We start from the raw sequence: 20,499 nt of genomic DNA, 5'->3' as shown, positions 1-20,499 counted from the left end.
TTCCTTCAAGTGCTCCTTCAAGTCTCCAGGATTCAATTCTTTCTGCTAGTTGCCTAATGTTTCTTGTGCTATTGTGCCCTCCTGGTTTTGATGGCCAACTAAGTATATTATTACAATTACATTCACAATGAAGATGAATGTGTCACAAATACAAATCTGTCAAGTGTGATTGTTGGAAAATTTCTCCTTGCCTATACCCCCATCCAGAGCACACCACTGTGTGCTGTCAAAGGGCTGTTTCTAATTTAAACTGCGAGTTGCCCAAGGCAGGGAAAGCTAGCTCTATGTGTTCATAAAGTCATAACCACACTTACCTTTTCTTCTAGTTTGTATATAGTACTTTTAAGGGAAGTCATTGTCTTTCTCACTGCAGGAAAAGTGGTGCTTTTGTGTTCTGAACTGATGTAAGATGAACTGTCTTTGCAGAATCTACTCTTCCCAAACCAGCCTCTCCAACCCAACAGCAGGTATTCAGTGTCACCAACTGGAGACCTCACTATTACCAGCATTCAGCGGTCTGATGCAGGCTACTACATTTGTCAAGCACTGACAGTAGCTGGAAGCATTTTAGCAAAGGCTCAGCTGGAGGTTACTGATGGTGAGTTACAGAAATTCCTATTGTTTTTTTCCTGTCAAAAGTATTTTTAAAGCAGTGCAAATGAAGACATATGAGATAACATAATTCACAAGTAAATTGACAGGTTTCTACAGAAAATGCAATGAAAGAGGGTCTTTGCAATTGTCTATGGTATCAGAAAGGCCATCAAATTCTAGTTTCCCTTTTGCTTCCTTTTTGGAGGTTCCTCAACAAAAGGGACAAACCCACTTAGAATAGGACTGGGGAGAAAGGAAGCTGCTCGGTTCACTAGAGATAAGACAGGACTGCAGGAAAACATTGTGAAGAATGAACAGGTTTACAATTAAAGCGGTGAATTGGGATGCAGAAAGATGAGGTTCAATTCTCACCAGTCTTCAGTATTACCTTAAGCAGGTAATTTGGGAATTTGTCATTAGCTCAAGTAAATCAACACAGTTGCTTGAACTTACTGAGGAACTGTTGCTTCAGAACAGCTACAACACATAGCCCTTTAGTTCCTATGTGAATAAGTCTCCTGTCTCAGAGCTATGTTCTAAGAATTTCTCAGTGTGGTTGGGTATGAAAACACACATGGAAATATGCAGGTAGAAAAGAGTTTTCAGGAAAGGAAAAGCTCTGTTTTGATGCTTTCCATATCATAAATTTGGGTTTGTAATTTATCCTCCCTTGAAGTTTACTTTAGTCCCATCTACAAACATGAATCCTTTTCATATGTCAGGAATCCTACTGATATCCCTCTTCATCCCATTGCAGATAGAAGGCAGTTTGCAGCCTTTAATGTTAGTGAACAACAGAATTCCTCTTATACTAGGAGATTGTGGCATTCCCCAGCATCATTATTCCTTATCTTAACTGACACATTAAATATCTCCTGACAGACTTTGATGAATTTTTGCCATTAAAACTGTTGTTATATGCAGAGGTCTACTTTTACTGTTCCCTTAGAGACCTGCCTGCACCACGAAAGTTTGAAAAGATGTCTAATTCTGAATAATCTGGCTTTTCACAAGAGCATATTCATCACAAGTGACAGGTAGAGAGGTTCAGGCTCATGTTATAGAGGTTTGAGCATTAATTTGATGCCTTTTCTTTGTTTTCCAAAAGCTGTCTATATTTTTATGACAAGGGGAGATAATTTCTGCCTTATCCTTGCATCTTTACAAGCACATTGCTTTTCTGTAAAGTAGTTTCTGGACACTAAAGGCTAACCTTTGCTCTGCAATCTCTCTGAGTCCTTTATTTCATGGTCTACAACGACATGATGCATTTTCATTCAATTCAAATTTAAATGTAGATTAAAAGGTCATTTAAAATTAATGGAAAGGCAGTATTTTTTAATATCTGTCCATAGTGCTGCCTGATTCAGTGCCATGACTGTGATTGGAATAAATAGAACACACAAACATTGGCTAAGAGGACATTGAGCTGCTAATGGCTGCACCTGCAGATGCTGTACAGATTTACTGCAATGGGCTGAGTGGATCAAATCAGGTTCAAGGATACTAGTGATGAGGAATTCTTCCTTTTGACAGACAAGGGCTGTGGTTCATCTTTACTTATTCCTTGTGCTGGTAAAAAAACCCTAATTGACCTCTTTGCAATTTTTGTTAGTTAATTTAAGTGAATGGAAAGCTCACAAAAGTGTCCCTGCTGAAATGCAGTCTCATCTACAGTTAATTCTGATTAAAGGCAGTGTGCATTCCACATTGCTAGAGAAAGCATAAGCTGGTGGCTGTGCTGCCTAAGGAATGCAAAGCTGGCGTTCTTCAAATGCTTGCCAGAGCACACTGTCAGCATGATTATGAAATAATATAAGTTAGCTTTCTAGAAATACCATTTCATACTTGAGTCAAAGGGCAGGTGAGGTCAGAAGAAAAGTGCCAAAACAATATTGTGGAACTGAGATTATATAAATGAATGTACCATTAGATCACAGATACTTTTAAAATTGCTTTCAGTTAGGAAGTTAACCATAAATGTCTAAATAATCTTTTTTGGTTGATGCTGAGCAGAAATTATGGAAGCTAATGATTTTTATCAGTAAGGAAATCTAATTTAATGGTTTAAAAAATGTAATTAAAGATAAACACTGTGCATGCTAGCTATATACTTAAGCATTAGTGTTCTAGTTTTTGGCTGGTGGTTTCAGTTTTACTTCATAGCCCAGAATTTTTCTGTTTGGTTAATGATTTAATAATAGTGGCGAGCCATCTTTTTGATTTTGAACACATTTTTGTTTGATCCAGAGTAATTTAGATCCAATTGAAGTTCCAATACAGAATGAAAACATGTCATGAGCAGAAAAACAAGTGCTTAATTATACCATATATAGCAGTGTTTCAGTTGTTACATCTTTGCACTTACAAGTCTTTACTGGAAATATTTTTAACTCAAGTGTTCACATGAGAAGAGATTACTAGCTGTGATGAAATTGCTGAGTTAAGTGATAATTTTGCTGCTTATGGACTGTGCTAAGAGCCTTCAGTGTATTTGAAATTCAAATCTTGTATTTTCTTGAAAGGCTATCATACAATCCACTGTCTAACGCACATCTGGAAAAGCAAAATTGTTTTAAAACTGGAGACAACCTTAGCAACCCTTTCAAACTCAAGAAGTGAATATGCAACTCAGTCTTAAAATGACAGATCATGCAAATAAACCAGATGCTTCCATCTAACTATGTCTGTGCTCAAGATAATAGTTTACAGTTAACAGTTTGTTCCATGCACAGAACATTTTGGACAAGATCTTAATTCCTCCTTATCTACTCATTATTAATATTTATTAATAAAAAATTTGACCATTACATGCTCAACTGTAGGATCTGCCTACTTTGCCCAGTTTGCCCAGGAGTTGCTGTTCAGGGTAGGATTTGGATGGAGGAATAAACCTAACCTCCCACTGCGGATATTTCTGGCAACATACGAATGAACTGGTATAGGATGTTAGATCAATTAAAAAGATGGTGTTCCTGGGCTTTTGAATAATTCCTTTTCGTCATCAAACGTATATAATAATGTGGCAGTTTCAAGCAGGAGGGATTCAGAACAACTTCACAGCCTCCTGCGAAGCTCTTCCACAAAACAGAAAGAGGATGAACTGGTTTCTGCTGTTCTACCTCTCAGGAGGGCAACCTGCCCTATTGTCGTAGTGTTCATAATGAGGATTTCATAACTTGTATCTGATTTCCCCCATGAACTCACCATGTAAACCTTTGAAATGTTGATTTTAGAAGTAAAGACTTCAGTTTTTTATTATCATATTTTCATTTCCTGTTGCAATTTGATCAAATTCCACCCAAATTAAGACATGGTTTCAGTTGATCAAACTGCACTGTAGAGAATAAACTGTTGTTCATTAACAAATACAATTTGCTCTTTTCTGATAATCTGCCCCAAATTTAAGCTGCATTTTATCACAAAAGGAACCTCATATTTTTTCACTTACCGGAATACTGTGACTGTATATATAATGCTGGCAAATAGATTCAAACACATTTTTTAAATTAAATTAATTTTTAGATCAGCTTCTCTTTTACTATGCAAATAAATTTTATCCATACAAAATGTTTCTGTGGAATGGTTATAAAAGATTCCTGCTAGGAGAAAACTATGTAAAATTTAAATAAAAAAAATGTAAATGAAAACATCAAAACCCCCATCCTTTTTGTAGATATTTCTTATTTTTTTCTCTGCTCTTCAGAATGTTTATGGTATATCATTTTAAACCAATAACCAAGTTTTGGGTTCTTTCTAGTGAGACCTACATAGTAGGAATACAAGCACATATACACGTTTTAGAGAAGATTTACAAGTCGTAGTTGTGAAGACAATACAGTCGTTCACAGATCAGTGGAAACCCTAAGTGTTCATTTAACCTTTAGCCTTAGTGTCATGGAAACCTGTAGTGGTCTTTCACCCATAACACCCTTGAAAATGAAGATTCCTTCTGGCCAGGAGACTTTCAATTACACTATTGATCAGAGCTATTTAAAGGATTATGAGCTCCTCATTTGGGCTGTAAAAAAACTAATTATGTGCCAAAGAATAATATCTGTAATGCAGTAGGTTTTCAAAATACCTACATTGCTACGCATAGGAAAGGCAATTAGATACAGCAAATAACTGCAATTGAATAGTTAGCAAATGAAGTCATTATTTTTCCTTAATTTTTAGCTGCCTAGAAAAATGAGATTTGATAGTTTACATTAAATCTAAAGGAAAACTGACACAGCTAAATTTTCATTTGAATATACTCATGCTGCGGGTGTGCTGATAGTGCATATAAGCTGAGGTAATTTTTATTCCACCAGATGGCTGAACTGTGTAGTCATAAGGAACCTTAATGAGATTTAAAAACTTCATATCAAAGTGAAAATTCATTACATTTTCTCTTTTCTTCTTATATAGTTTTTCCTGTCTCTGAGTTCAATGGCTAATAATTCAGAATTTCCAAAATAGCTTTCACATTCTGGTGTTAATAAATAATCTGTATTGACTTTCTATTTTCAATTTCAATTTCAATAAATATGGTGAACTTGGACTCCAATAAACTGCTAATACTAGTGATTTTATCCTTTGTATATCTTGTTAACAAAAGAAGGTAACTAGTATGTTTGCAACATTACAATTATTTTAGTTATAAAATATACCACTAGCATCTCCCTAAAATTTTTAGTTTATTAAACAGCATAATGAAAGATCTGGATCTGCTGAAGATTTCTCATCCAGCATCATCTCAAACAGCTCAAATAAAATAGAAACTGTATTGCTTCATAATAATGTATTTTCACTTCACTGCTAAAGTCAGGTGTTGTGTATGAACTATAATGAAACAGATTCTCAGCTAGAACAAATGATTCAAACTCAGTTGACATCATTGGAGGCTGGCTAACTTACTCTGATGTAGGAGCTAATCCTGCCTGTTAAAAGATTTAATACCAATCATACAATTGTTCAGTGGCAGGTAAATATGTAATAATGAATTCTTGATTCTGTTATACTGGATTTTTGCAGAAGTCATAACCTCATTGCATTCAAGTATTTTACATTCATTTTGTATAACACATTCTTTAGAAACAGAGTTTTATGTTGCTGTTTAACAGACAGCTTAGAAAGTAGGTTTAATGGCAAAATTATTTGTGAAGAATTAGTCTTTCAAAAAAAGTGAAAGTGAGCATTTTACCCCCATCTTCAAATTATCCCATTGGTGGTGGAATGGGGTTTGTACGCAGCCATGCACTTGCTCACTGGCTTCAGAGTGCTTTAAGCAGTAATTCAAGCATGCAAATCTGAATTATCAGAGGAAAAAATTAAGAGAGTTCACAGCTTTAAAAGACAGTGAAATGGTTTGATAAGTAAGCTGTTAAATGCCTTGATTGAGTTTGAACTTTCCTCCACTGAAAAGAGTGGTACAATAATTTAGATTACTTAGATTATGAAAATGTTTTGTATTACTGTTTGCTGATGAAAACCTGCAAGTTGAGTATGAATGGGGGATGTGGTTGGTCCCCATGCTAGAATGGCTATGGTGTTTCACTTTGAACTTTTACAGACTCTCTCTTTTAGGCCCTAAATCAGGTAAGCAATTAAGCACATTTTGATGTGACATTAAACATGTGCTTTAAATGCTTTCCTAAATAGGAAGAAATAAGAGGTGTACATCAATTCTTTCCTGGATCGATATCTTAATTCTTATCTTATCTTAATCAAATGAACCTGATGACCATTGCTAGCAGAAGTTGTTACATCTAGGTGTTATCTTGCAGTGGTGAAAACAAATTCTTACAGAAATACTTTTCAAATATGCCAGTTATTCTGTGGGTTTTCCAAAAATTGTATCATTTTTAGCCTTTCAGAGGCTTACTTAAATTAATGCTTAAATTAGTGCTGTATCAAGCAAAGAAATAACTTCAGCAGAGGACTGTTAAAGGTGTGGATGCCAATGTGGGTGTCACTGTTTTAGTCTTGACAGATAGGCCTCCACCCATCATCCTCCAGGGGCCAGTCAATCAGACACTGGCGGTGGATGGGACAGCTTTGCTGAAATGCAAGGCAACCGGTGACCCTCTCCCTGTCATCAGCTGGTTGAAAGAAGGATTCACTTTCCTCGGCCGAGACCCTCGAACATCCATACAGGATCAGGGGACACTTCAGATTAAATCTCTGCGGGTGAGTAGTGATAACAAAACAATTGCTACAACTGGTACATGGCTAGTCTTGAGCTATCAGTGTGTGCTGCACGCAGCTCTGCTGTCTTCATGTCTCTTGCCTTCAAAATTAGCTTAATGATCTCTTTTACTATGAGATTCTCACCAAGTCCACATCCTATTGTATTCTTTGATACTGTGTAGGGAAGGGAGGAAAGGGAGAGAAGAAGAGCCAAACTAGTATCAGATATTTCTTTTAGAAAAAAAATAATAAAAATTGCAGTTGTGTTTAAAATCTTACATAAGTTGCAGTAAAACACAGGAGTTGGGAATAGAGAAACACATAAAAGGACAGGCCCTCCTCATCTTTTCAGTCTGTTTTACTGTGAAACCACTGGCCCATTGTCTTTCTTAAAACTTGGAGCAGTTCATTTTCAACACCCAGTCATAATTTTCTAAGGAGCTATTGTGCTAGCAAGTGATTCTGGAGTTCATCAGGGTTTGGCTGTGTACTATATCCATCAATGAGTCTTGGCTGTCTTGAGCTGTCTGATTTATTCCAGTGTTACACTTGCTGGAGATGTTTCATCAAGCTGCAGATGTGAGAAGACAACTAATACTGTAACATGCATCCAGTCATATACAGAAGGGTTTCTGTTCAAAATGGAATGCCTGTCATAATATTTACATTTTGACACCTGAGATAATACAATAGCTTAAAAGTACAAAGAAATCTTATACTGTTTCAGGTACCATAATGTCAGATTTTGTTCCTAAGCATGGCATCTTTGCCTGGGCTTGAAAGATAAAATGGCATATACGCTTGTGTGTATACGGACAAGAGTGTATATGGAGAAACAGTAAGTTAAATGTAATTATTATCAAGAACTTAAAGGTAATTTCAGTAACCATTTAATTTCATCAACAGAAATTTCTACACCTAGCTTTGCCATCCCAAAAAATGTCAATAAACATACCTAGCAAGGACAGGACATAAAGAACAGATTTGTTTTCTGATGCCATCTCATCAGTGATCGTAGATGAATTGTTAACTTCCTTGGAACAAAATGGAATTTATTAAAAAATTTATGCCAGCTTTCTTTGAGTAAACAATTTATCCTTCCTTCCTGGGCTGCAGGCAGGTTTAGGCCATGAAGGTTAATGCATTTTTCCTGTAGAGCTGGATTAAAGAGTGCGCTTGAATAGTCAAGATTCCCCAGTAGTGTTAGAAAGCAGCAATTAAAGGTGGAAGCTTAGTGATTTCAAACAAACTTTCAGGCATCGATGATGGGCTTCTGTGGAGTGTCCATGAGGCAGAAGCTCCTGGGATACCTGTCTGCATGCAGCTATGCAAACAATGAAATTGGTTCTGAATCATGCCAGTGCATTAATCTCGCTGTTAGAGGCACAAGGTCTGCAAACGAAAGGGGAAGAAAAATGCTTGCAAGGAAAGAAGAAAACAGTATTAGCAGTGAGCATGGTTTTGAAAGACATGAGGCTTTTATTGATCCATAAGTGGCTCATTCACTAGTAACCAATTTTCCTTAAAGGCTCAGAAAGACATTTTTTATAAAGCCCTCGATTGCAGTAATGTGCACTGTTTGACTCCGACTGAAGGATAAAAAGCACACACAACCATCAAAACCAGATTTCTTCTGTGCTTTGTAATTTTATGAATTAAATGTGGATTTAAATCTGAACTGTTTAACTTTTCTCTCAGATGTACCTGAGTGAGGACTAGCAATGCTTCCTAAGTAAAAAATGGCCATGAAATACATTCAAGTACACTTACATGCATACCCAAGTTCAAAACAAATTCATTTTTATCACCCAGATGTCCTCAGCCTTATCCTCCCCTCAGAAGTAATAATCACTGCTGCAATCATAAAACATTCCAAGACAAAGAAAGACAAGCTACTACTATTTAAACCTTTGAGACCTTCCTCTTCTGCTATGTAGTGCTCTCGGTGTGAATCAAGTTATTCAGGAGTCTGCAGCAGTCACAGTGAACCATGGGCCGCAGTCCTAATCATGAGCCTAGACATTTGTCTGATGAGTCAGTCTTCTCAGTTGCTCTGAGGAAGACAACTGAAATCTCACATACACCACTCACTCAGTGCTCTTTCAGACAGGCCAGCACTGACAGAAAACTCACTTATGCTCCATAAAACTGTACCACACCATATTTAGACACCAGCATTAACTAAGGAAAAAAGCTATTTATTTTACTGAATAGCAAAGATTTTCCATTCACCTGCCCTGTTGTTTTTTTCCATAGTAAAAAAAAAAAGCTAAAGTAATTGAATTACCAATACACTATGTCTGTATCTAATCCATCCACAGTCTGGAAGATAGATAATTCACCATAACTTGCAAGAAGCAGCATCTCTCCAGCTTGCTTTCTCTGTTGAGTTTGCCTTCTGCAAGTTACTCAGTTGTGTGTATCCCATACTTCATTGAGTATGCCATACACCATCTGTCACAGTAGTACACAAATGAAGCTGAGAACCATAGCCTTCAGAAATATTCTCCATTATCACATAATGAAGAACTATATATTTAATAAAAGCTCAGAAGCAGCAAAATAAAACACTACTTCAGAATGCTATAAGGCTCTCTCCTCTGGAAAAATCTGTCTCCTTTCAAGAGCCTTTCTTATTTCATTAGCAGTGCCTCTATATTTTGAGTCTTTGAGCCATTGTCAGAAGGGTTTAATTATTGTTTCTATTTAATGAAAAAAAAATCTTCTAAAATGCAATTTATGCTCATTCAGACAATTGAACTGGCATTAATCAGTTGCTTCCTGCCCCTAGGAATGGTACACAACAGTCCCAGTGTATCTGAAGAAAATACCAACAAAATTCAAACATGACAAAGTTAAAAATCAATTAAATTATCTATCAACAAGTAATCTAAAGAGCATCTCACTTATTTGCCTTGACATTCTTTTTGAAGAGTGAGATATAAGCACATATGCTATACTGCCGATCTGCATTTAGCAGAAAACCAATTACAATTCCTTAAAGTCCAATAAAGCTTCTTGGATGCAGTCCTATTTCCGTCAAGTAGTCTGATGGCGAATATAATTCTTCTCCTTTATCACTAGAGTCAGCACTCTTCCTCTTCTGCTTCCATCTCCAGATTACCATGCTTTATAGATAGCGGTGAGAGGGTTCCTTTGTATATTTTATGCTTTGTGAAGTTACTGTTTTCCATCCAGCTCTTTAGTCTTCATTAGTTCCTGTCTTAGAAATCTTGAAATTTATGTAAGGAATAGCAAAACACTTGGCACGTTTTACACTAGAAAAATTCATACAGCATTGAGATTAATATTGACAATATAATTCAGAATGGTTTTCCCAAATAGATTTGAAATATATGAACTGACAAGGGAATCATAGTAGTTTTACACAAATGCATAATATTTTTGTTACCAAAGTGTCTTGCAAGCCTGAAATAAGATCCCATGTGAAAGAGAAGAAAGGTAAGCATGGTGTAGGATCTAGTTTAATTTTGCCATTTGAAGATTGCTTGGAGGGCTGTCTGTGTAGAGAGAACCACTGATAAGTGTCAGCAACAGTATTTGTATGTGTGGTGGCCTGTGTAGAAATGACTTCATTTGTCATAAGGATCTAAGTGCCTTCCTGGCACTGGAAATTGTATCTCTGGGTCAGGGGATTATGAATGGTGAGATTTTACCCTCTAAGAAGTTAAGTGTTGTTATGTTGTTACCTGATTTCACCTGCATTTGTTGTAACCAATACAAAGAATGACACTAAAACATCCATCCTGTAGCACTTACATGCTGCACCGGTACAATTAACAACATGAAAATTAGAATTAGAAAAATACTAGAAGCAACTAATCCTATTATAGTTCTCTAAAAGTAAGGCACCATTAAATGTTTGCTTGAAGTGTTCGGTGCCCTCTAGTCTTGTCTAAAATGTAGGCTAAATCCTTCTTAGCAAAACACTTAGAGAAAGAAGACCAGAGTAAAGTCAGTCATTTGAGTCTAAAACTGTTAAAACTGCCCTTAACTATTTTTAATGTCTAGCTGTCTGATACTGGGACTTACACTTGCGTTGCAACAAGTTCCAGTGGGGAGACATCTTGGAGTGCTGTGCTGGAGGTGACAGGTAAGCGATGTCCACTGGCTTTCTTTCAGTAGGCACAAAATGAAAGTGCAGGGTATATTAGAGTCCAAGTCCAATAATATTTTCTGGAAATTCTGAGGTTGAGATGGAGAAGTTTTAGGTGGGAAGGCTGGTTCCTTCCCTGATTTAACTGTGCTTTAACGCTGCAACGGTTCACATTTGTATCCAGTGAAGAGTAGTATGCTATAACTCTTCTCAACAGGAGTATTAATAAATTGAGGATTCATCCAGTAATTGGCTCAGGCAAGAAAACTATTATGCCTATACAGAGGCCTGCCAAAGTCCAGTGTACTCTCTGAATGCTGGAGTTGATCTGGATATGGGAGCTTTCTCAGACTTCTAGTAACTGAGGTTTTGGTATTCCACGTAAATTTATACGTGGTAATGAATAGTTGTTGACTTAGTTCTGTGTAGGTTAAGAACATCGGTTGTGCTCATTTTCCAGATATTTGGCATGTTTTTCCTTTTAATCTTCTTGATCAAATACATACAATCAAGGACAAAATGTAATTGTTTTGTTTTGTCCCCTACAGAATCTGGTGGAGCAACAGTCAGTAAAAATTACGATATAAATGACCTCCCTGGGCCACCATCCAAACCTCAGGTCACTGATGTTACAAAGAACAGTGTCACCCTATCCTGGCAACCAGGGACTCCTGGAAGCCTACCAGCTAGTGCATATATCATTGAGGCTTTTAGGTATGTGAATTACTCTACTTTTAATCTCCTTCCTTTCTAATTTTGTTTAAACCCTGTTACCAGTTCTCTTGGTATTATGGTGTTCTTTTGGACTCTACACATATCATTAGAAGCTAATTAAAAGACAACTCCTATGGCAGGCATTGATTCTTATTTTCCAATGTTTGTTTTTTTTTTTAATTTATCACTTTTTTCTAAGTGATTAATGAGAGGAGCATCTATTTCTTCAAGTCAATAGGGATATAAACAGGACAATACAGTGGTGATTTGTTACTTTTCCCTCAGTGAGTTTCCTGTGGGAATGCTGCAGGTCAAATCATTTGGGCCAGTGTTATCTTGACTACCATAGTACAAATAACCTGAAAATACATGGATGATCCTGAAGCCTCTCTGCATACTGTGATTCCTGTTCTTGTTAAAGCACCACCTATTAAAGAGTGAAAACACTTTCTATTTTTTACTGGTTTAGATACATTGAGCTTTTTCAGCTAAAAGTTTTGTGTTGATAATTTAGGATTTCACCCTCCAGCATGAGGCTGAATCCAGCTGCTCCTTTCCACACAGCAGCAATTAATGCATGCTATGAAAGAACTCATGGGCACTGATTCAGCAAGTTTGTTTAAGCATGGCAGATACCTCTCACATGTATCTGTAGTATATGCTTCAGCCTAAAAATGAGCACACTCTTAAATGTTTTCATTAATCAAGATGTTCAACAAATGGCAAATAATTTAATTAATCTTTTAATTAAAATTAATGCAGGAATTTTTCAAAATCATATGCATACAAATTTAAGAAACTAGAGTGATAATGCTTCATCCTGCTATGTTAATATGCAAAGAACACTACTGCATGTGCAGACTGTTGATTTTGGTCTGGAACTTACTCACTGTGTATTGTGTGAATGAAACAATCGAAGCAATGTGAAACTTGTAGCTTTTAATTTTCTTTTTCCTTTTAATATATCTGAAGATTTTTTTTATCAATGCTATACACCAAAGCACAACAGAATAAAATTTTATCTTTAAACTTTGTGATATTTCACCCTAGATTTGCTTTTAGTAGCATCCCATCAAAAACTTTAACAAAAACCAGGCATTTTCATTAAAAGCTGTTTTTAACAATCACAAATTGAAATCTCTTCATACAGTGCACTGTAATCTAATCATAATAATGTCCAATGGAAGATGTAGTGACAGAAAAAAATATTCATATGCTTTCCTTCATTTACAAACCTGTTTTCAGCAGGATTTTTTGTAAATTTGAGTATGTGTTTAGTTCAAGTTTTTTAGTTCCTCCAATGATAATTTATGGACATAATTCACTTAGCATTGTGAAAAATTATTTAACAGGATTTTCTTTTTTAAGGTTTATGTTCAAGAGTGGCCTATTTGTAATTCAGATTCACTTTCCACACGTTTCTTTTGCAGGTGTTTATTTTAGAGCAATAGCAAAAGCTTTTGCTTCTACTGAAAGGAGGAACACTTTAGACAGCTATGTGATTTTTTTCAATCCCATCTTGATGAGTTAACAGAAACAAATATTTTTATTTTTAACCTGCTTTTACAACTTTTTCCTATACTTAGACTTTATACAGGGTTACAAAAATAGGTAATTTCATTATATTTTTCTCTTACATTAGTCGTAATCTTCAGCTCTCTTGTCATTGCAGTCAATCTGTGAGCAATAGTTGGCAGACAGTGGCTAACCATGTGAAGACCACTCTCTACACTGTGAGAGGACTGCGACCCAATACAATCTACCTGTTTATGGTGAGAGCTATCAATTCACAAGGCCTGAGTGATCCCAGCCCTATGTCAGATCCTGTCCGAACGCAAGGTAATAGTAATCATTAAGGTTTATATGTGTGAGCCGAAATAAGAAAGAGCTAACTGAGAGTTGACCTATAAGTCAGTCTGGCCATTTGACTCTAGCACCCTGACTGAAGGAATCATGAATTGAGCTTAACCAGTAAGGGTAAAAAATAGTCCAATGTTTGCTGTATCAATCTAGAGTTTAGGAGCAATAGGTTAGCTCTTTAATCCTTTGTACACTGTAGACATTTTGGCTTCCAGTTTATTTAGACTCTGTGAGCTCCTTGATTCCTGGTTTCTATTGAAAGTAATGTGAGTTATCCAAACTTTTCTGAGAAGTGCTCAGAATACCATGCTCTCCTCAGTACTTTTTCTTTCTATGACCTGACTTCTTCTCCATTATTCTAATAGGGATATTCTATAATAACAAGTGCTTATGATAGACAGACACTGTGATTTGCATTAGTTTTAATCAGAAGATCTTCAGAAAATATCTGCAGTGTGTTGATTAATCTGGTCCAAAATCTAGGCAGAGAATTAATGTCAATTAAGGCATCTGCATGCTAAGAATACTTTTAAGTTATTCTGAGAAAAGTATGGGTCTGCTGCTTACTTACCTAGATTTCTGAGTTCTTATATTAATCCATTGCATGAAGAAAGAGGAAAGGCTGAAGTGATAATAATTGGTAGCTGTGATCCTCTACTGCTATTGAATGGACTTTTGAATTCTGTTCACCATTACTTCAAGCTCTAAAAACTGTGTCTAACGGCCACAAACAAATTTCTTTTCACAGCATGTTTTTGGCTTCAGTATTTCATATTAGTGTAGTTCTGTGTTAAACAGGTTGGAATATAGGAATTAATGATTTTTTGAATCACAATTTTCCTCAGGTCCAAAGTAATAGGCCCTCTCACAGTTAATTTAGAATGACATCTTCTGTCCCTGTTTATGGAAGTTATAATAGTGTGCCTGAAAACTGCATTCTGTGTCAACTTCCAGCATGTGTTAGTGGTTTGGGTCCTTTGTTGATCCTAGATGGAAAGAGAAACAAGACTAGGGTGGAATTTCTTTATCACATAAAGCATCACATCCAGCCTCTCATACAAGTCTGTTCCTAAATAAATCTGAACTTAATAATTATCCCCTAAAAATAGTTATCATTGTTGTAAAAGGAGAAACAGAGCTGCTTTCTGAAAAGTGGGAAGAGTGAGTTGGGTAGGAATTTCATGGCTTCACTATTCACGGAGTATGATAAGTTTTCTTCACTTTCTCACTCTCCCATTATTATAGGGTGACTCATGCTTTTCATTGCACCAGCCTTTTAGTCTGCATAACTTATCACCTAGTTAAAACAAAAACAAAACAAAAAAAACTTTGTTTGGCATTTGAGTGTCAAGTATAGACTTTTTATCTGACATACTGACAAGCAATTTGATTTCAGTAACAACATGTCTTTTAATTAGCTGCAGCATGTGTTGTAGCTTCCATTTCCAGAAGCTGTTTAGCAGTCAAGCACACTGAGACATGTAGAGGATTTATAGCTTCTTTGCAAGCCTGCAGTTTAATAGAATTAAATCATAAAATCAATTGAAAATTAACATAATGTTTTGATGTGATTTCTAATTATGCCTGAATTCAATTCAGGCTCACGGAAGAAGCTGACACATGGTAGAAAGTCTATTCACAGTGGCCATGGAGGAACAAAAAAGCAGCTATAACAGTGCTATATAATACTAATTTGCAACAGGTGTCTGTAGTAATTTTAATAGCTGAGCTTTTAATTTCCTGGTATTAAGTATAGAAAAGATAAGTAATAGGATTTTATGCCTATTTTCACCATTGGACCTCAAATAGAAAATTGGAAGCTTTCAAAAGGTTTACCTTATATGACTTACATCATATAAGGGCAGATAAATGCGTAATTAAGAAAGGAGCTGATTTCTTGTTTGGATTATTAACAGATCAAACCATATATTAAAAAACACTTTAAAAAAACCATATATAATCCTATATCTGGAATCTAAATTACTAGCAGCTAATACTAACTCTCCTGGAAGCTGTTAAAAGACAGGTTAGAGGAAATGCATATCAAATTTAATTTTGGAGATCTCTTAATTGTAATCAGAATATAGCTTCTCATGCCAGTTTTGCTTCAGTTGTGACTTTATTATTCCAGTACTTGATGATATCTTTATAGATAGATCAACTGCTTTTCTACCAGGAGTCTGCTAGTAGTGTGAAAATGACATTACAAGGTATTACACTGTGAGCATCATGTATGCATATGTATCTAAGTGTACGGACTGGGAAACAGAATACATCTTGATACTTATTTCTTACCAATATTAGCCCATGTTATTCCCTTATGTCTGGGCATACATCCCATTAAAATTGTGAAAACCAGTCTCAGTTGCTATCTTCCGGATTTGTTTCACTGTATCTGTCTGTTTGTTGGTTTGTTGGATAGGCATAATTTGCTAGACAAGCCCCTTCACTGACAACCACATTTGGATTATCTTCCTTTTGGAGATCCATGGAGCCATTTTCATTTGAATATCAATAGTAGCCTGTTGCAATATTTTTTATTGATGGCTCAGAATCCATAACTATCCAGAATGATGAAGTTGAAATACTGATGATTAAAACCTACTCTCTTCCAAAATCTGGAGGCATGTGATTCAAACTCAGTTATATTTGTAAGAGCACTAACATTTCTTCTTAATAATATTAGAAGATAAAAAGATGTCACATGCTGCATACTCCCATATCTAAGACCATCAGAGAGGGATGAAAACCTTATATGTATATATTTTCTTCACAAGGACATGAGGTTGATCCAGAAACAGGGAAAGGGTCTTTGCTTGCAGATCCCGTGAGAAAACCAAGCAGATGCCCGGGCAGCCATGAGCATAAACAGCAGAGGTTTAGATTGGATATAAGAAAGAAATTCTTTACTGTTAGGGTGGTGAGGTACTGGAATGAGTTGCCCAGGGAGGTTGTGAATGCTCCATCCCTGGCAGTGTTCAAGGCCAGGCTGGGTGAAGCCTTGGGTGATATGGTTTAGTGTGAGGTGTCCCTGCCCATGGCAGGGGGGCTGGAACTAGATGATCTTAAGGTCCTTTCCAACCCTAACTATTCTATGATTCTATAATGTATTGGGCCTTTTGAATATAATCTGTGGTTGTATTCCAAATTCTCTCTTCTGGAAAATTCAACCAAATTCCAGCAGAAATAAACAGTATACATAATTCTAACAGGTATTATTCAGTCCCCAAAGATAACTGACATAGTAAGGGCATCTGTAACTGTTGTTCAAGAACATCATTGTAAGATCCTTGGAGGATCTGTTGAAGGGATGCAGAATTCACTGGCTCATAGGAAGTGCATTCGCTTTTTTCTTAAGATGGAAGAAGGGACATGCTCTGGTGATATATAACCTAAGTGATAGCTGCAGCCCAGCATTCTTCTTTTGGCACAATAGAACAGAAAATTAAGATTTCCAGGAACTATCACTAAAAAGACACATTGAACATCTCCTGCTCCATTTTCTAACACATACTTTGTATTTGCAGTTCCTATTTAGCAAAGGTAATACAGCTTCATTCAATTTAAAATAATGGCATAACTCAAATGTGGTTCCTGAGGACTAAGTACCAGGGCCGCACGTGGTGCTGCAGATGGAATCACAGTTTTCCTTCAGATTTTGACTAAAATAAATAATTTCCACACACACTTTGAAGGAATTTTTGGCATAGTCTTGAAGAGAAAATTTTTGTGGTATAGAGTTTTTGTTGGCCTTTTTTCAGCTCAGAATCAGAGTGGCTTAATGGATAATCTTTTTGTTTGTATTTGCACTAGCTTTCATTATCTATATCTGTAAAGGAAAAATTTGCCTTGCAGAAGAAAATGCTATTCTTGGAGTTCAGTTTCTTGTGTGCATGGTATGTGGGAAAGGGAAGCTTAGTTAAAGTTTGGAAACGCGTAATGACTTAGTGTCATGTATGTTCTAAGAACATAAATAAATAAATAAATAAACAAACAAACCTGTTCATTTTCTCCAATTATACTAACCTTTTTGGTTCCAGATGTCTGGGCAACATTATTAATATCTGAGTATTTTGGAACTAGTGAATATTGCATTCCTTTCATCACTTACCACTTTCACTACTATAAAGGGTGTTTAAATCAGGTCATCAAGCTATTCAGTAATTCTTACTGATGCCATATATAACTTCTCACTAAAATAATGCTTTCATGTGTGTGCCTGGCAGATATCAGCCCACCAGCACAAGGTGTGGATCACAGGCAAGTTCAGAAAGAATTGGGAGATGTAATTGTACGACTGCATAATCCTGTTGTGCTGACACCCACGACGGTTCAAGTTACCTGGACGGTAAGGCTTGTGTTATTATTACCTTAAAGGTATTTCATTTTGCTATCTATCCCTTAAGTTTTTTATACCATACTGAAGAGCTCCAGTCTTGACCTCAGTGTGAGTGCTCTGATAAAATAACATTATAACAAGCATATATATGTGGTAATGAAATGGTCTTTTATTTTCTGTTTCAAGTCAGGTAGGTTCAAAATCTTCAGCATTCAGCTCAAAGTGAGCTAGCTGTCTGACTAGAAAAATACAATGAAAATGAATATGGTTAACACCATAATCTAAAGGATAATTGATCTGTGGGCTCACTACTGTGAATGTCAAAAAATAATCAAATATCAACGTGAAATTGCTATATGAAAAAGCACTTTCCACTTCAAGGCGTAGGGACCTCCAACAATACCCTATTTTGTGGTGACTCTAAAATGCAAAAATAGGTTTCATATAGGGCACTTGTAGTGCAATCAGAAACACATGGTGCTGATGCCTGATCCACTGTGCAGCATCTGGTTTTTTAGCATAAGCCTTACCCACAATCAGTGGATATCCTTTCATTAGAATCTTTTTGGCAGTACTCAATAACTTTCTATTTCAAGGGTCAAACTACTGGGTAGAATTTTTAATACAGTGCTTGGCTTTCAAAATGCTATGTTTTCCTTCCTGAGGCTTGAAGGAAAGGATTTGTAACCATAGGAGGAGAGAGTTGGCACAGTGCTGCGTACCGAGTGTTTTGCTCTTAGGGCGTCTTCCCCAGAGGAAGGAGAGCCACAGGCAGAAGAATGAGAGAAATAGTACTGCATGTCACTGAAACAGTTGTATTGTGTGGGGTGAATTCTGCTAATGGAGTCTTCACAATACTCAGGGGTTTTCTTCTACGTGTAATATTGCTAAGAGCTTAATGTGTAGAGGGGATTATGCAGTAGGAGATAAGTGTGGTGATAGATTATGTATTATAAGGATTACTGTTGGTTTTGCACAACTTAGCCATATTTACGGGAGCTTATGCACCATACTTGCTCTGACAGATTTCGGTGGTTGAGAGGCAGATTAAAATAAATAGAGAAACCAACAAATTTGTCTTTGTTAGGAGATTATTGAGAAAATGTGTCATTGCACATTGCATTTGATGTCAACATGCAGCTTGCCTTTCTAAAAAAGCTACATCACTCCAGACCACACTGACTAACCTTTATAGCAAACCCTTTGCCCAAGCAGATATTTGCCCAAGCAGGTGGGTCAGTAGTTAAGAAACCTTAGATGCTATCAACCACGAATTGCAAACTTGGCTTACATCTGTACAGTGCTCCTTTGAGTCCTTTCTTGGACGTGACAGCTATCAGAAAAACAGTTTCATAGGCTTGCCTTTGCTTTAGCGTATACTACGAAAGGAAGCCCCAGTATAAACAGAATTCAGTTTTATGCAATGTAACCAATTGTTATAATGAAATCTGTATTAATGTGTGTGTGTATATATCTCTATCTAAAAGAGTCTCTTGGTGTCCCTGCTGAACATGTAATGAGTGAAGAAAACATGGACAGGTAAAGGTAAATTGTTAGGGATATCAGCTTATTGGGAAGATCTCTCAAAGCAGCGACCCTGTACAACATGACAAGCATATAAGCCTCTGCAGAGACCTTTCAAATTGCCTAAGGGAAGAAAGACACAACAAAAGACCTCTGGAACTACTAATTAGAAACTTTCCAGCAACCAGAACAAAACCAATTAATTAACCATAGTCTCTAGGAAAAAAAGCCACTCTATCCAGAGAATAAAGTCCCCTCTATTGCTATAAAATGGCTAGATAGCACAGCTATCATACAAAAGGACAGAAGCACCATGAGAGTCGTACGACTTTCTGTGATTCAAAGAGTGAATGCCAAGGAACATCCCTGGTTATTCAATTATTAGCATCCTGACTCCCAGTGAATTAACACCAATTTCTGTTTTCTTTCTGAAAGGATTTGGGTTTTACTTTCTCTTTTATTTTCAAATATGAGTTTAAAATTCCAGAAACAGTTCTCTGCAGGTGCGTTGCAATGTTAAAATACACAGAAATGTTTTGTCTGGTTTACAAAGTCAGTGTTAATAAAAAAGAAGTGGCATGTCTCTTAAATTTATTCCTCTTGTGCATAGGTTTTTAAAGTGTGGCTGTAATTATGAGGTCACATACAGGATCTCTTCTTCATGGAGCTATTCAACATTTCTTTTTATCTTCTTTATTCACTGTGTGGTGCTAGGTCTTATTAAATTCATAGCATTGAAGCCTTTCATTGAATAAAAAATTATTAGTTTGTCTCTCATGCTTGCTTATCTGTCATGCTCTCAACCGTAACATTTGTGTGCTTCACAAATAATACTGAATTCAACATCAGGATGATAAAAATGTGTCATTATCCTAACTTTACACACAGAGAGGTGAGGTGCAGAGATATTTATTGCTGATGAGACTTACGGAATCAGACATGCCCAGTGTTATCAAATGGCTAATTTTAAAACTTGGGCCTGATTTATTTTCACTTTTCTCAAAACATTTTGCATTGCAACAGCATATTTTGTACTCCAAGCACTTTTTTTTAGCTGACCTCAACTACAGTTAAGCACTTCTAGCCTCACTGGGCATTAAACTGAGAGTTTCATTAGTGGTCAGATGTAAAGTTTCCTTGTGTTAGAAAGGAGCCTTGTGGCACAAGCAGGAGTGAA

General features: G+C 36.4%; 1 protein-coding gene across 5 annotated transcripts in view; it reads left to right on the top strand.

The window, feature by feature from the left end:
- Window positions 1-20,499, top strand: part of ROBO2 (roundabout guidance receptor 2) — a 400,731-nt gene that overhangs the window by 302,829 nt on the left and 77,403 nt on the right. For all 5 annotated transcript variants that reach the window (XM_031046916.2, XM_031046914.2, XM_034073045.1 and 2 more), the window contains exons 8-13: window positions 427-598; window positions 6,563-6,768; window positions 10,801-10,882; window positions 11,434-11,599; window positions 13,272-13,438; window positions 17,686-17,807. In XM_031046916.2, the coding sequence (XP_030902776.2) occupies window positions 427-598; window positions 6,563-6,768; window positions 10,801-10,882; window positions 11,434-11,599; window positions 13,272-13,438; window positions 17,686-17,807 (915 nt within the window). The remainder of the gene's footprint in view (window positions 1-426; window positions 599-6,562; window positions 6,769-10,800; window positions 10,883-11,433; window positions 11,600-13,271; window positions 13,439-17,685; window positions 17,808-20,499) is intronic.

The sequence above is a fragment of the Melopsittacus undulatus genome, chromosome 2, assembly GCF_012275295.1.
Source record: "Melopsittacus undulatus isolate bMelUnd1 chromosome 2, bMelUnd1.mat.Z, whole genome shotgun sequence".
NCBI lineage: Eukaryota > Metazoa > Chordata > Aves > Psittaciformes > Psittaculidae > Melopsittacus > Melopsittacus undulatus.
The sequence above is the reverse complement of the archived record's forward strand: the minus strand, read 5'-3'. Positions and strand labels throughout refer to the sequence as shown.